This window comes from Silurus meridionalis, chromosome 10 (assembly GCF_014805685.1).
Source record: "Silurus meridionalis isolate SWU-2019-XX chromosome 10, ASM1480568v1, whole genome shotgun sequence".
Taxonomy (NCBI): Eukaryota; Metazoa; Chordata; class Actinopteri; order Siluriformes; family Siluridae; genus Silurus; species Silurus meridionalis.
In genome coordinates, this window is record NC_060893.1 from 21,043,758 (window position 1) to 21,058,787 (window position 15,030).

General features: G+C 38.2%; 1 protein-coding gene across 1 annotated transcript; it reads left to right on the plus strand.

Moving 5' to 3' along the window:
* The first annotated feature begins 140 nt into the window (after positions 1-140).
* Positions 141-9,979, plus strand: dnajc8 (DnaJ (Hsp40) homolog, subfamily C, member 8). The gene is made up of 9 exons (XM_046858548.1): positions 141-293; positions 1,383-1,484; positions 2,093-2,149; positions 2,232-2,298; positions 3,756-3,850; positions 3,987-4,058; positions 6,393-6,484; positions 6,985-7,060; positions 9,383-9,979. The coding sequence occupies exons 1-9, from the start codon at positions 219-221 to the stop codon at positions 9,500-9,502; spliced, it is 756 nt and encodes a 251-aa protein (XP_046714504.1). The 5' UTR covers positions 141-218; the 3' UTR covers positions 9,503-9,979.
* Positions 9,980-15,030: the final 5,051 nt, after the last annotated feature.

Below are 15,030 nucleotides of genomic sequence, written 5' to 3' on the forward strand. Positions count from 1 at the left end.
ACAGGGTATGCTTTTATTGAAAAATAATGCTTGGGTGGATTTTTTATTATTTCATTGCACAACTACACCGTTTTGGTGTAACGGCACAGTCCACACGAAATCGAAAAATCTTCATGTGCAAGGAATTCACGTAACACGTGGGGCAACGCACCAGTTTGCACAGCCAGGCGGACTTCCGCCTTAACGACGTCACATCCGCTGGGAGGTCCGAATCCAAAATGGCCGCTTCAGCAGGCGCCTCTGCGGCTCAAAGCAGCACCGGGGACGATGCTTTCCAGACGTTTTATACCGAAGTGAGTTGAAAGTTCTTCAAGATTACTTTAATATATGATACTGTAATCTGTTCTGTTTCGAATGGTTTTATTGAGCTTTTTGTTTTATAGTAAATAAGGTGCGTTTTGTTGCTCAGACTGCGAGAATACCAGTGTTGGCTAGCTGCAAAGGAAATTCAGCGAGTTCTAACTCAAACCAGTTTGTAATTTGTTTATTTCATGTCCTACTTATTAATTTGGTTTATATAAACTAGCTGTATATTGAATAATATAAGGCACAAGCTGTAACTGGTTCTAACCTGCGGCTTTCCAACACGTTCAGTCAGGGTCGACTTCCAAATCTGTTTTGTGATTGTGCTGTAGTGCACTAGGTAGGGCGCAGATGATTTAGACAGCCGTTGCAGGTTTAATCTAGGGCACAAGAATAGGGAGTCGAGCGGTTATCAGGATACAGCCATCAAGATTCATAAACATGAACTTGCCTTGATTTCTTTCTCGATTTTCTGTCATTTTGTATATATCAGGGCAGGGTTGCATTACATTTGAACAAGCTGTGTGTAAGGCACAATATTTGTAGAATACTGTATGAATAAGCAATATAAGATATGTACATTGTATATACAATTGTATGAAATGTGTGTGTGTGTGTGTATACAGATTATATTGGATATGTAGAATATTGAGTATTAGAATCTATGAGTTATGAATTATTATCCATGGTAGATACAGTATGTAGAGTGGAGCAGAGCTGCATGATGAGTCCTGGCTGTAAAATCAGTATAGCATCCATAAGCCATCAGTGAACACAACCCTGTTATTGAAATTTATTACATATATATATATATATATTTTTTTTTTATCACAGCAATTAGACGTTTTTTAAATGAAAAAATTAGTTAAGACCATGTAAACAGTCGGTTTTAATAATAAAACGTCAGGCAGTTTGTAATTTTACAGATGATCTGTAGTTAAGTAACTCCCACCCTCACATTCAGGGTATGTGAGAATACATAAAGTGCAGATACACAACTGTTTGTCCTGAGATGACTGTTGGAAATTTCTGGTGCATTTAATGACTGGTCCTTGTACAAATGTTTACTTTTATACCAGGTGAAGCAGATTGAAAAGCGAGACTCTGTACTGACTTCCAAACAGCAGATAGATCGGTTGTTGCGACCCGGCTCGACGTATTTCAATCTGAACCCGTTTGAGGTGAGTGGTCTCTCTGATGCCTTCGTAATAAAAATTATATTGACACGAGTTTGTGAACACCTGAGTATAAGAGAGTGCTTTTTTTTCTTTAACATCCCCATTCCATGTTTAGTCCTCGTTTGGTGTTATTATCATTCCTGCTCTTTGGGGAAGATGTTCCACTAGATTTTGGCGTGTGCTTGTGGAGATTTGTGCGAGATTCATTCTACCACAAGGCCGTTAGTAAAAAAAAAGTCAGGTACTAATGTAGGGTAATGAGACCTGGGTTTCAATCAGAGTTCCGGTTCATCCCAAAGGTGTTCAGGGTTGAGGTCTGAGATCTATAGTAGGAGATCTTTCACTCTAACCCATGAGGTAAAACCCATGATTTTTTTTATTTTATTTTATTTTAATTATTTTTATAATTTTTATTTTTTAAATATAATATACATTTTTTTCCCCACATAGGTATAATGTTTTTTTATAATTTTTTTCTCATGTGATTAAAAAAAAAAGAAAGAAGGAAAAGAAAGGAACTGCAAATTCTAATGAATAATGTATGCATTAAAGGGTTAAAATGTGTGGTTTAAACTACAATATTTATTTTATTTATATTCATTTATTTTTAGGTCTTACAGATCGACCCAGAGGCCACAGATGAAGAGCTGAAGAAGAGGTTTCGCCAGGTATGTTTGTTTATTTTTTTATTTTACAATTGTTTTTGTTTATTTATTTATTTAATGACATCTTTTCTTATATATTCTTCAGTTGTCGATTTTGGTTCATCCGGATAAGAACCAGGACGATGCAGACCGAGCACAGCTGGCCTTTGAAGGTGAGTCTTCACTATATTTCTGCTTATTTGTATTGGTTTGGATTGAATTATTGAATTTTTTTTTTTAATTTAATGGAGCTAAGCAGCTGACATGACTGCTGTGTGTGTGTGTGTGTGTGTGTAGCAGTTAGATTATTGTAAAGTGCTTTTCATTAATATTGGCACCCTTCGTAAATATGTTAAATATTTAACAGATTTTATGTTGTGTTTGCAATTGTTTGATAGAGTTCGACTGATAGTGGATTTTATAGGTACCAAAAGCTCGGCTGAATTGTACTTGCTAATATCCAATTAATCAACCGATAGTGGTTTTTTTTTTTTCCTTTCTTTTTTCTTTTTTAATGGATACTTGCTAAAAAGCTGTCATGATTCAGAACTATTTATAATGTGCTAAATAAAATAAAGATGAATATTAATTATATAAATAAATGTTAAGGAATGTAATAGACATGCATTGAAACTGAAACAAAAGTAACACTCCAAAAAAAATAAAAACAGTTTATCCAAAATCAATAAAAAAAAAAACCACAACAAACAGCACGTGGCTTCAGTGATTCGCCTCTAGAGGCCGCTGTTGTACTGTATAATGACCGTGGACCTTCCCAGTCGCCCCAGCAACAGACACAACCCGGGGGAAAGCAATCAACAATTAGTGCCGATTAATCGAAATAAAATGACGAGTCGGTCGACCGCTTGTTTGATATCCATGACAGCAAAGACATTTTGTTCAAAATAAATATAAAATAGATTTACAGGACTTTTCACAACCCCATATTTACCAAAGGTGCCAATATTAGTGTTCACTGTTTTTATTTACCGTTAATCACCCAGTCCAGCACCCAAATAATACCTGCTCCGTGTTTTGGATTTCCTCCTTATCTTTATTTATACTCAGTACTTATATACACTATATATGGACAAAAGTATCTGGACATCTGATATTTCTGGTCATATGTGCTGCTTCCCCAAACTGATACCACAAATGTATTAGACACACAATTGTACAGGATGTTTTTGGATGCAGTAGCATAGAATTTTCCCTTCACTTGAACTAGTAGACCCAAACCTGTTCCTGCATGACAATGCCCCTGTGCACAAAGCAGCTCCATGAAGATCTGCTTTACATGTTTGTTATGGAAGATCTTGAGTGGCCTGTTATAGAGCTCTTATACACCTTTAGGATCATTTATAACACTGACTGCACCCCAGGCCTCCTCATCTCCCTGCACCAGTATCTGACTTTTCTAACACCCTTGTGAACACATTTCCACAAACGCACTCCAAAATCTAGTGGAACGTTTTCCCAGAAGAGTGGAGGTTATTATAGTAAATAAGGACTGAATGTGGAATGTTCAGAAAGCACATACAGAACTGTAAGGTGTCCACAAACCTTTGTCTGTAGTCGTACTTACATGCAGCATTCTTTTAGCTTCTAACTGTACGAAAATGTTTTGCAGCGGTTGACAAGGCGTACAAGCTGCTTCTGGAACCCGAGCAGAAGAAAAGGGCCGTAGATGTGATTCATGCAGGAAAAGAATACATCGAGCATAACGTAAGAGCTCTCTCAGTGGAAATGAGCTGATTGAATAAACTGCTTTCGTTCCTCGAGTTCTTTTTTCTTTACCGCTTATGAGAAGCACCCGGAATGATGTCCTGATAGTAAGTTTTGCTGTGTATTGTGTCGACAGATGAATCAGAAGAGGAAGCAGTTGAAGAAAGATGGAAAGTCCACTGTTATTGAGGAGGATGACCCGGAAGTGGTAATGTAGTTAGCTTTGACTTAGTCCGTAACGGCACTTGATAGTCTTGCTGGGGTTTTTTTTTTTTTTCTTTCTTTCTTTTCCTCTAAAATTTCATGTAGCTGTTGCACCAAACACCAAAGCTGGGTTATGTACACTATAAGGACAGAAGTTTGTGGACACCTGACCATAATATTCTTATGTGCTTTTTCAACATCTCATTCAATGTTTAGTCCCAATTGCTGCTATTAATAACCTCCACTCTTCTGTTCCACTTGGTTTTGGACTGTGTTTGTAGAGATTTTAAAGTCAGGCTAGAACAGGTTTGGGTCTTCCAGTTCAAGCGAAGGGAAAATTTCATGCTTCCGCCTCCATGTGTTGAATCCAGTTTTACTGTCACGTTGGAGATGGATTAAGTGCGGACGTTTACATGTTATTGGTTAAATACCTCAGGGGGAAAAAAAAGATTGCAAGCACAGATAAATGAAGTGTATTTTACATATTTTACATTTTGATAATTGTATTTTTTTCAACTGTCATATGAACACAACCTAAACAGTTAACGATCGAATAGAAATTTCATATAAAAACACCCATTGCAATTCTACCCTCCTCCAGCAGGTGGTGCATTTGCTTTACTTAAAGCATCGACGCATTAAATCATAACCTTGTTGCAGGACAAACGCACAAACTTGTGGATGATTTCAGACTATGCAGATGTAAAATACATCTTATTTAAAATAAATAGACACAAAAAATAAACTGATGCATGCCTTCAGTTTGAGGTATGTGTGCTCGAAAGGAACAAGTAGACAAAGTATGATCCAAGAACCAACCCCACAAAAGCAATGTTAAATTTAAGTGTGGACTACAAGCAAGTTTTATTCTGGGTGACAGGAAAAAAAAAGGACAAAAAGCATTGTTCATTAGTGTTCCTTTCATTTATATTGGCACGCTTCGTAAATATGTGCAAAATATTTAGCTGATATTTTATGTTGTGTTTGCATTGTTAAATATAAAGTTAGACTGATTGATTTTATAGGTACCAATAGCTCGGCTGGATTGTACTTGCTGATATTCAATTAATCAACCGATATTGATACTGGATAAAAAAACAATGTAAAATAGTACTGAATTATGAAAATGTACTAAATGAAATAAAGATAAATATTAATTACATAAATAAATGTTAAGAAATGTAGACATAGACATGCATTCAAACTGAAACAAAAAGTGACATGCCAAATAAATAAAAAGGGTTACATCCAAAATTAATAATAAAAAAAAAAAACACCATGTGGCACCAGAGGGTCGCCTCTAGAGGCCGCTCTTGTACTGTATTATTACAGTGGACCTTCCCAGCCGCCCCAGCAACAGACACAACCTGGGAATTAAATCGGTATGGACTTCTGCCTATATTTTTAACAATCAAGTATTGTTGTCGACGATTCGGTCGACCGCTAGTCTGATATCCATGACGGCAAAGAAATTTTGTTCAAAATAAGGATAAAGATTTACAGGACTTTTCACAGCCCCATATTTACCGAAGGTGCCAAAATTAGTTGTCACTATTTATTTAATTGATCTTGCAGTCCAGCACCCAAATAATACCTGCTCCGTGTCTTGGATTCCTTCTTTATCTTTATTTATACTCAGTACTTATATACACTATATATGGACAAAAGTATCTGGACATCTGATATTTCTGGTCATATGTGCTGCTTCCCCAAACTGATACCACAAATGTATTAGACACACAATTGTACAGGATGTTTTTGGATGCAGTAGCATAGAATTTTCCCTTTGCTTGAACTAGTAGACCCAAACCTGTTCCAGCATGACAATGCCCCTGTGCACAAAGCAGCTCCATGAAGATCTGCTTTACATGTTTGTTATGGAAGATCTTGAGTGGCCTGTTATAGAGCTCTTATACACCTTTAGGATCATTTATTACACTGACTGCACCCCAGGCCTCCTCATCTCCCTGCACCAGTATCTGACTTTTCTAACACCCTTGTGAACACAAATTTCCACTAACACACTCCAAAATCTAGTGGAACGTTTTCCCAGAAGAGTGGAGGTTATTATAGTAAATAAGGACTGAATGTGGAATGTTCAGAAAGCACATACAGAACTTGCAGTCAGGTGTCCACAAACCTTTGTCTGTAGTTGTACTTACATGCAGCATTCTTTTAGCTTCTAACTGTACGAAAATGTTTTGCAGCGGTTGATAAGGCGTACAAGCTGAGTTTGCGTTTGAGGTATTTGTATGTTAATTAGATCTGAAGAAGGAACGTTTAATGTACTTGATCCCTGTATCAGCATTTGGAGGCCATAATCACTGTTCTCTCTTAGTTCAGGCAGGCTGTGTATAAACAGACTATGAAGCTGTTTGCGGAGCTGGAGATCAAGAGGAAGGAGAGAGAGGCCAAGGATATGCATGAGAGGTACATTTCTTTCTTTCTTTATATTCTTTCATCTGTCCATCGTATTCTTTCGTCCATCCATCTTGATTATAAATATACACTTTGGCTTCGTTAAGTAGTCACTCTTAATTAGAAACCTAGAGAGGAACCAGCCTCAAAAGGGATCTTCATCTGATCCATTTATCTATCCATCCATCCATCCATCCATAATTTCCTCACTCCATCCATCCATAATTTCCTCACTCTATCCTTCCATCCATCATCCATAATTTCCTCACTCTATCCTTCCATCCATCATCCATAATTTCCTCACTCTATCCATCCATCCATCCATCCATCCATCCATCCATCCATAATTTCCTCACTCTATCCTTCCATCCATCATCCATAATTTCCTCACTCCATCTATCCATCTATAATTTCCTCACTCTATCCATGATTATGACCAGAGCATGATTTCTACAATTGCCATTTTTGTGTTGAAGCCTCATATAAATTTTTTTTTTCTTTTTTCCTTTCAGAAAAAGGCAAAGAGAAGAGGAGATTGAGACACAGGAGAAAGCTAAGAGAGAGAAGGAGTGGCAAAAAAACTTTGAGGTGCGCTTAACCTCCAAACTTATTTATCATTGTGATAGTATTTAAAATAAATTCTGAAATTTGCCTTAATGATCAGGGGGTAGGGATATTCTGTTTTAAAAAAGCATGATGGCAAATCATCCAGAATCATCCTTTAGTCTAGAAAACAGAATACAGGAAAAGGTGTAGGTCAGGGGTCACCAACCCTTTGACACCGAGAGCTACTTCTTGGGTACCGACTCATGTCAAGGGCTACCATTTTGATACCCAATTCTGAAATAACAAATTTTCTCAATTTACCTTTAATTATATGTTGTTATTAATATTTAAAGAATTTCATTTGTGTCAGGGTCAAACTCAATTGCACAGGGGGACAAAACTCAAAGCACATTTTAGGTTGCAGGCTGAACAGTATAAACATTTATTGATTACTATTTATTGATGTTTTTTGAACATAAATATGAATAAAAACAGACAGGAGTATTATTCCAGAATAAATAAACTTAAACTTTAAATAACTATGAGAGACAAAATGAGAAAAAAAAATCCAGAAAATCACATCCGTCTGATCTTTAAAGAATTTATTTGCAAATAATGGTGGAAAATAAGTATTTGGTTACCTACAAAAAAGCAAGATTTCTGGCTCTCTCACACCTGTAACTTCTTCTTTAAGAGGCTCCTCTGTCCGCCACTTGTTACATGTATTAATGGCACCTGTTTGAACTCGTTATCAGTATAAAAGACACCTGTCCACAACCTCAAACAGTTAGACTCCAAACTCCACTATGGCCAAGACCAAAGAGCTGTCAAAGGACACCAGAAACAAAATTGTAGACCTGCACCAGGCTGGGAAGACTGAATCTGCAATAGGTAAGCAGCTTGGTGTGAAGAAATCAACTGTGGGAGCAATTATTAGAAAATGGAAGACATCAAAGACCACTGATAATCTCCCTCGATCTGGTGCTCCACGCAAGATCTCACCCCGTGGGGTCAAAATGATCACAAGAACGGTGAGCAAAAATCCCAGAACCACACGGGGGACCTAGTGAATGACCTGTTGAGAGCTGGGACCAAAGTAACAAAGGCTACCATCAGTAATGCACTACGCTGCCAGGGACTCAAATCCTGCAGTGCTAGACGTGTCCCCCTGCTTAAGCCAGTACATGTCCGGGCCCGTCTGAAGTTTGCTAGAGAGCATTTGGATGATCCAGAAGAGGATTGGGAGAATGTTATATGGTCAGATGAAACCGAAATAGAACTTTTTGGTAAAAACTCAACTTGTTGTGTTTGGAGGAGAAAGAATGATGAGTTGCATCCAAAGAACACCATACCTACTGTGAAGCATGGCGGTGGAAACATCATGCTTTGGTGCTGTATTTCTGCAAAGGGACCAGGACGACTGATCTGTCTAAAGGAAAGAATGAATGGGGCCATGTATCGTGAGGTTTTGAGTGAAACCTCCTTCCATCAGCAAGGGCATTGAAGATGAAACGTGGCTGGGTCTTTCAGCATGACAATGATCCCAAACACACCATCCGGGAAACGAAGGAGTGGCTTCGTAAGAAGCATTTCAAGGTCCGGGAGTGGTCTAGCCAGTCTCCAGATCTCAACCCCATGAAAAATCTTTGGAGGGAGTTGAAAAACCGTGTTGCCCAGCGACAGCCCCAAAACATCACTGCTCTAGAGGAGATCTGCATGGGGGAATGGGCCAAACTACCAGCAACAGTGTGTAACAACCTTGTGGAGACTCACAGAAAACTTTTGATCTCTGTCACTGCCAAAACAGTATATAACAAAGTATTGAGATGAGCTTTTGTTATTGACCAAATACTTATTTTCCACCATAATATGCAAATAAATTCTTTAAAAATCAGAGTGATTTTCTCGATTTTTTTTTTTCTTCTCATTTTGTCTCTCATAGTTAAAGTGTACCTATGAGAGAGGCCTGTAATTTTCATCATCTTTTTAAGTGGGAGAAGTTGCACAATTGGTGGTTGACTACATACTTTTTTGCCTCACTGTATATAACTGGGGTGCAGTCAGTGTTCATCAGACTACTCGAGATCTTCCACTCAAACCCATGTACAGCACATATTCATGGAGCTGGCTTTGTGTACAGGGGCAGTGTCATGCTGGAAATCTGGAAAAGTTGTGTTCGTGTTCTCAACATTTTTTTTTAACAGATTTTTTCATGTTTCAGCGGCTGGATTTTTAACCGATTTCTCAGTTTTTATAAATTAAATTCAGATCAATTATTGACTAATAGTTTCTAAACTCTCAATTCGCATATAATTTAATTGAATCTTTTAATCCTATTCTATTATATTTGCTTATCTTTCCTAGGACTCGAGGGACGGACGTGTGGACAGCTGGAGAACCTTCCAGGCCAAAGGTAAAACCAAGGAGAAGAAGAACAGGACATTCCTCAAGCCCCCCAAGGTCAAAATGGAGCAGCGGGATTAATTATCATTTGGATAAATTCAACAGTGACCTGGAAATCCGACCACCTCCTGCTCGTCTTCTGGGTTTTTCCCTTCAGGTGTACGCGTGTGTGTGTCTGTTCAGGAATGTGACACTCTCAGTCCAGCTGAGGGCGCTGTGGAACAACACATCTCCTTCAATCCCTTGTAGTCTTTTCCCATCTGCTAGGAGAAAAAGTCGTCCAGTGGCTGGATGGACGCTTGTCACTGTTTCGCCGCAGCAAATTGAACCGTCATTAGAGTAGTTTCTTCAGGAGCAAAGAGGCTGTTCTTCTTTTGATTTTTTTCTTCCCTTCTTTTTTATTTTTTATATGTACATATTCGTGAGTTTGATGTTAATTAAGCACATTGGAAAATGCTTTTGTCTTTTCTCCCTCTCTCTTATCCCTGTCACCCAGAATAAAACTTGTTTGTAGTCTACACTTATATTTAACATTGCTTTTGTTGGGTTTGGTTCTTGGATCATGTTTTGTCTCTTTTTCTTTCCACAGTGTGTTTACATTTTCTCTCATAAGTAAAGTCAGTATTCATGAAACATTAAGAATAATTTGGTGGTATTATTATTATATTATTATATTATTATATTTCTTATGAGAGCCCTGGGATCGAAAACTTGCCAAGTAGAGGTGTAATGATGTTTTTGATTTAATTTAGTAGAAATGATTTATCTAATGTCATTACCTTGTTTACACACCAGAGGTCTCAATCTGCCCAATCTATAAAGTTATCATGTAGAGCACAGTGGTCACAGAATCCCCTTTTATTACCCTCACTGTACTTTATCACCTTTACTACCTATAACCTACACTTAGACAACCAGGTAATAACAGTCACAACAGGTAGCAGTTTCACCGTCTTTGTAGCTCTATCTCTGATCAAGATGATTCCTCTAGTGCTGATACGGAGTTCAGTCTGTTTAAATCCACCATTTCCTCAGGGTCTGAGACTTTTGTTTAAATTGGATTTTTGAGGGTTTGATTATTAAATATAATATGGTATAATCATTTTTTCTTCATTTAGATTTAGAATTATCAGTGAAAATGCAGTGAATAGAACTGGTGATGTTGTACCCGAAGTTGCTTTATAATGTACAGTGTTTCCTATTTTAAATGCTTAATTTACACAAGGAAAAGTCCCTTACATGCACTTTGTGCAAATTTTAGGTTTTTCATTATTTTTAGTCCTATTGGTTTCAGTTTTGTGTTTCATTTTTTGCCGATTAAATCTCATGCTTCAGTGCTCTGGGAGTGTTTATAGCGCTGTGACTTTCACACTTCATGACTGAGAGCTGCTGCTACAGAAACTTCACCCACAGCTACCATGACTTTGATCCCCGTCTTCATCTGGACACTGATCCTCTGGACTCAAGGTCAGACACTACTTCATATTTTATCTCTACAATGATGTGTTCATACAAATACACGTATTGTTTCTGTTCTAATATTTCAGTTTCATTCTGCGTTATTGTGCATTTTTTACAGAATGCAGAGGTCAAGCAACAGTAACTCAGACTCCTGCAGTGAAATCTGTTCTTCCAGGAGAAACAGTCACCATCAACTGTAAAACCAGTCAAGCGGTGCATCACCATAGCTCATATGGTGACATATTACACTGGTATCAACAGAAACCTGTAGAAGCTCCTAAATTCTTGATTAAATATGGGAATCAGTTACAGTCAGGTTTTCCAGCTCGTTTCAGTGGCAGTGGATCTGGATCTGATTTCACTCTGACCATCAGTGGAGTCCAGACTGAAGATGCAGGAGATTATTACTGTCAGAGTTACCACAGTGGCTATGTGTTCACACAGTGATATAGAGTCGTACAAAAACCTCCCTCAGTCAGATAGTAGAGAAACTGCACTGCTGCAGCTGGGAGCGACTGCAGGTGCTGAGTTGGAGGATGTGATATGACACACTGTGGAGGAGAAGAACCACATCACACTAACTCACACCTCACATTAGAAATCTCTTAATAACCATCACACCACACTGTACACACTCCATCACACCACACTACACATTCCATCACATCACACTACACACACTCCATCACACCACACCGTATACACATCACACCAAACTGTACACATTTACATTTATGGCATTTAGCAGACTCCCTTATCCAGAGTAACAATCAAAATAACTTTGAATCTCTAGCAATGAATAATTCTACACTGGTATGCTACATTACAAACTTAATATAATTATAACTCTTAAATTCTACAGAGCAAACTCTAAACACTCCATCACACCACAATACACACTTATTGTGTATGATCTGCATCATCTATAATGTTTACTGATTCAAAAGCTTTTATTAATAATTCAGAGCAGGACAGGGTTGGGCAAAGATACATATATCTTTTATATATTTTATATCTGTTACATATTTTTTATATGTATATCTTTTAAAAACACTTAGAAATACTTTTAAAAGGGAGCATTAAATTCCTTTTATATATATATATATATATATATATATATATATATATATATATATATATATATATATATATACACAGTGAGGAAAATAAGTGTGTATGTATATATATATATATATATATATATATATATATATATATATATATATATATATATATATATATATATATATATATATACACATACATATACATATACACAGTGAGGAAAATAAGTATTTGAACACCCTGCTATTTTGCAAGTTCTCCCACTTAGAAATCATGAAAGGGTCTGAAATTGTCATCGTAGGTGCATGTCCACTGTGAGAGACATAATCAACAAAAAAAAAATCCAGAAATCACAATGTATGATTTTTAACTATTTATTTGTATCATACCGCTGCAAATAAGTATTTGAACACCTGAGAAAGTTAATGTGAATATTTGATACAGTAGCCTTTGTTTACAATTACAGAGGTCAAACGTTTCCTGTAGTTTTTCACCAGGTTTGCACACACTGCAGGGGGGATTTTGGCCCACTCCTCCACACAGATCTTCTCTAGATCAGTCAGGTTTCTGGCCTGTCGCTGAGAAACACGGAGTTAGAGCTCCCTCCAAAGATTCTCTATTGGGTTTAGATTTGGAGACTGGCTAGGCCACGCCAGAACCTTGATATGCTTCTTACAGAGCCCCTCCTTGTTTATCCTGGCTGTGTGCTTCGGGTCATTGTCATGTTGGAAGACCCAGCCTCGACCCATCTTCAATGCTCTAACTGAGGGAAGGAGGTTGTTCCCCAAAATCTCGCAATACAAGGCCCTGGTCATCCTCTACTTAATACAGTGCAGTCGCCCTGTCCCATGTGCAGAAAAACACCACCAAAGCATGATGCTACCACCCCCATGCTTCACAGTAGGGATGGTGTTCTTGGGATGGTACTCATCATTCTTCTTCCTCCAAACACGTTTAGTGGAATTATGACCCAAAAGTTATTTTTTGGTCTCATCTGACCACATGATTTTCTCCCATGACTCCTCTGGATCATCCAAATGGTCATTGGCAAACTTAAGACGTGCCTGGACATGTGCTGGTTTAAGCAGGGGAACCTTCCGTGCCATGCATGATTTCAAACCATGACGTCTTAGTGTATTACCAACAGTAACCTTGGAAACGGTGGTCCCAGCTCTTTTCAGGTTATTGACCAGCTCCTCCCGTGTAGTTCTGGGCTGATTTCTCACCTTCCTTAGGATCATTGAGACCCCACGAGGTGAGATCTTGCATGGAGCCCCAGTCCAAGGGAGATTGACAGTCATGTTTAGCTTCTTCCATTTTTTAATGATTGCTCCAACAGTGGACCTTTTTTCACCAAGCTGCTTGGCAATTTCCCCGTAGCCCTTTCCAGCCTTATGGAGGTGTACAATTTTCTCTCTAGTGTCTTTGGACAGCTCTTTGGTCTTGGCCATGTTAGTAGTTGGATTCTTACTGATTGTATGGGGTGGACAGGTGTCTTTATGCAGCTAACGACCTCAAACAGGTGCATCTAATTTAAGATAATAAATGTAGTGGAGGTGGACATTTTAAAGGCAGACTAACAGGTCTTTGAGGGTCAGAATTCTAGACAGGTGTTCAAATACTTATTTGCAGCTGTATCATACGAATACATAGTTTAAAAATCATATATTGTGATTTCTGGATTTATTTTTTAGATTATTTCTCTCACAGTGGACATGCACCTACGATGACAATTTCAGACCCCTCCATGTCTTCTAAGTGGGAGAACTTGCAAAATAGGGTGTTCAAATACTTATTTTCCTCACTGTATATATACGCACACACACACACTTTGGAAGAGAAAAAAACAAGTTAATTTACAAACCCGATTCCAAAAAAGTTGGGACACTGTACAAATTGTAAATAAAAACAGAATGCAATGTGGAAGTTTCAAATCTCAATATTTTATTCAGAATACAACATAGATGACATCAAATGTCTAAACTGAGAAAATTTATCATTTTAAGGGAAAAATAAGTTGATTTTAAATTTCATGGCATCAACACATCTCAAAAAAGTTGGGACAAGGTCATGTTTACCACTGTGTGGCATACTATCTTCTTTTTATAACAGTCTGCAAACGTTTGGTGGACTGAGGAGACAAGTTGCTCAAGTTTAGGAATAGGAATGTTGTCCCATTCTTGTCTAATACAGGCTTCTATTTGCTCAACTGTCTTAGGTCTTCTTTGTCGCATCTTCCTCTTTATGATGCGCCAAATGTTTTCTATGGGTGAAAGATCTGAACTGCAGGCTGGCCATTTCACTACCTGGATCCTTCTTCTACGCAGCCATGATGCTGTAATTGATGCAGTATGTGGTCTGGCATTGTCATGTTGGAAAATGCAAGGTCTTCCCTGAAAGAGACAACGTCTGGATGGGAGCATATGTTGTTCTAGAACTTGGATATACCTTTCAGCATTGATGGTGCCTTTTCAGATGTATAAGCTGCCCATGCCACACACACTCATGCAACCCCATACCATCAGAGATGCAGGCTTCTGAACTGAGCACTATCCTCTTTAGTCCGGATGACATGGCGTCCCAGTTTTCCAAAAAGAACTTCAAATTTTGATTCGTCTGACCACAGAATAGTTTTCCACTTTGCTACAGTCCATTTTAAATGAGCCTTGGCCCAGAGAAAACTCCTGCGCTTCTGGATCATGTTTAGATATGGCTTCTTTTTTGACCTATTGTCAGGCTGATGACGTGGAAGTGGAAATAACTCAATCATCGTCTTTATTAAGCAATACAACCAAAAACACACTCTTAAGCCGTGATGAAAAGCAACGAAGAATATCCGCTGGGGACGAGTAATCCACAACGCGAGCAAATGTTCAACAGAAAGCACAACCTGAACTGAAAGAAACTCCACGGCAAAGAGTAATCCAACATGGAACAGAGTCCGGAGACAGAACCAGCTGGGAATGCTGGCGGTCGAGCAGCCACAGGAATCACCAGGATGACATTCACGAACCCGACAGCCTGTGACTCGAGAACATGAGTTTATATAGTGTAATCCATAACGAGCCACAGCTGTCGGTGAT

Coding starts and splice junctions, on each gene's coding strand:
- dnajc8 (XM_046858548.1), top strand. CDS start 219: ATGGCCGCTTCAGCAGGCGCCTCTGCGGCTCAAAGCAGCACCGGGGAC. Junction 2,299..3,755: donor AGCACAGCTGGCCTTTGAAG/GTGAGTCTTCAC, acceptor AATGTTTTGCAG/CGGTTGACAAGGCGTACAAG. Junction 4,059..6,392: donor AGGAGGATGACCCGGAAGTG/GTAATGTAGTTA, acceptor GTTCTCTCTTAG/TTCAGGCAGGCTGTGTATAA.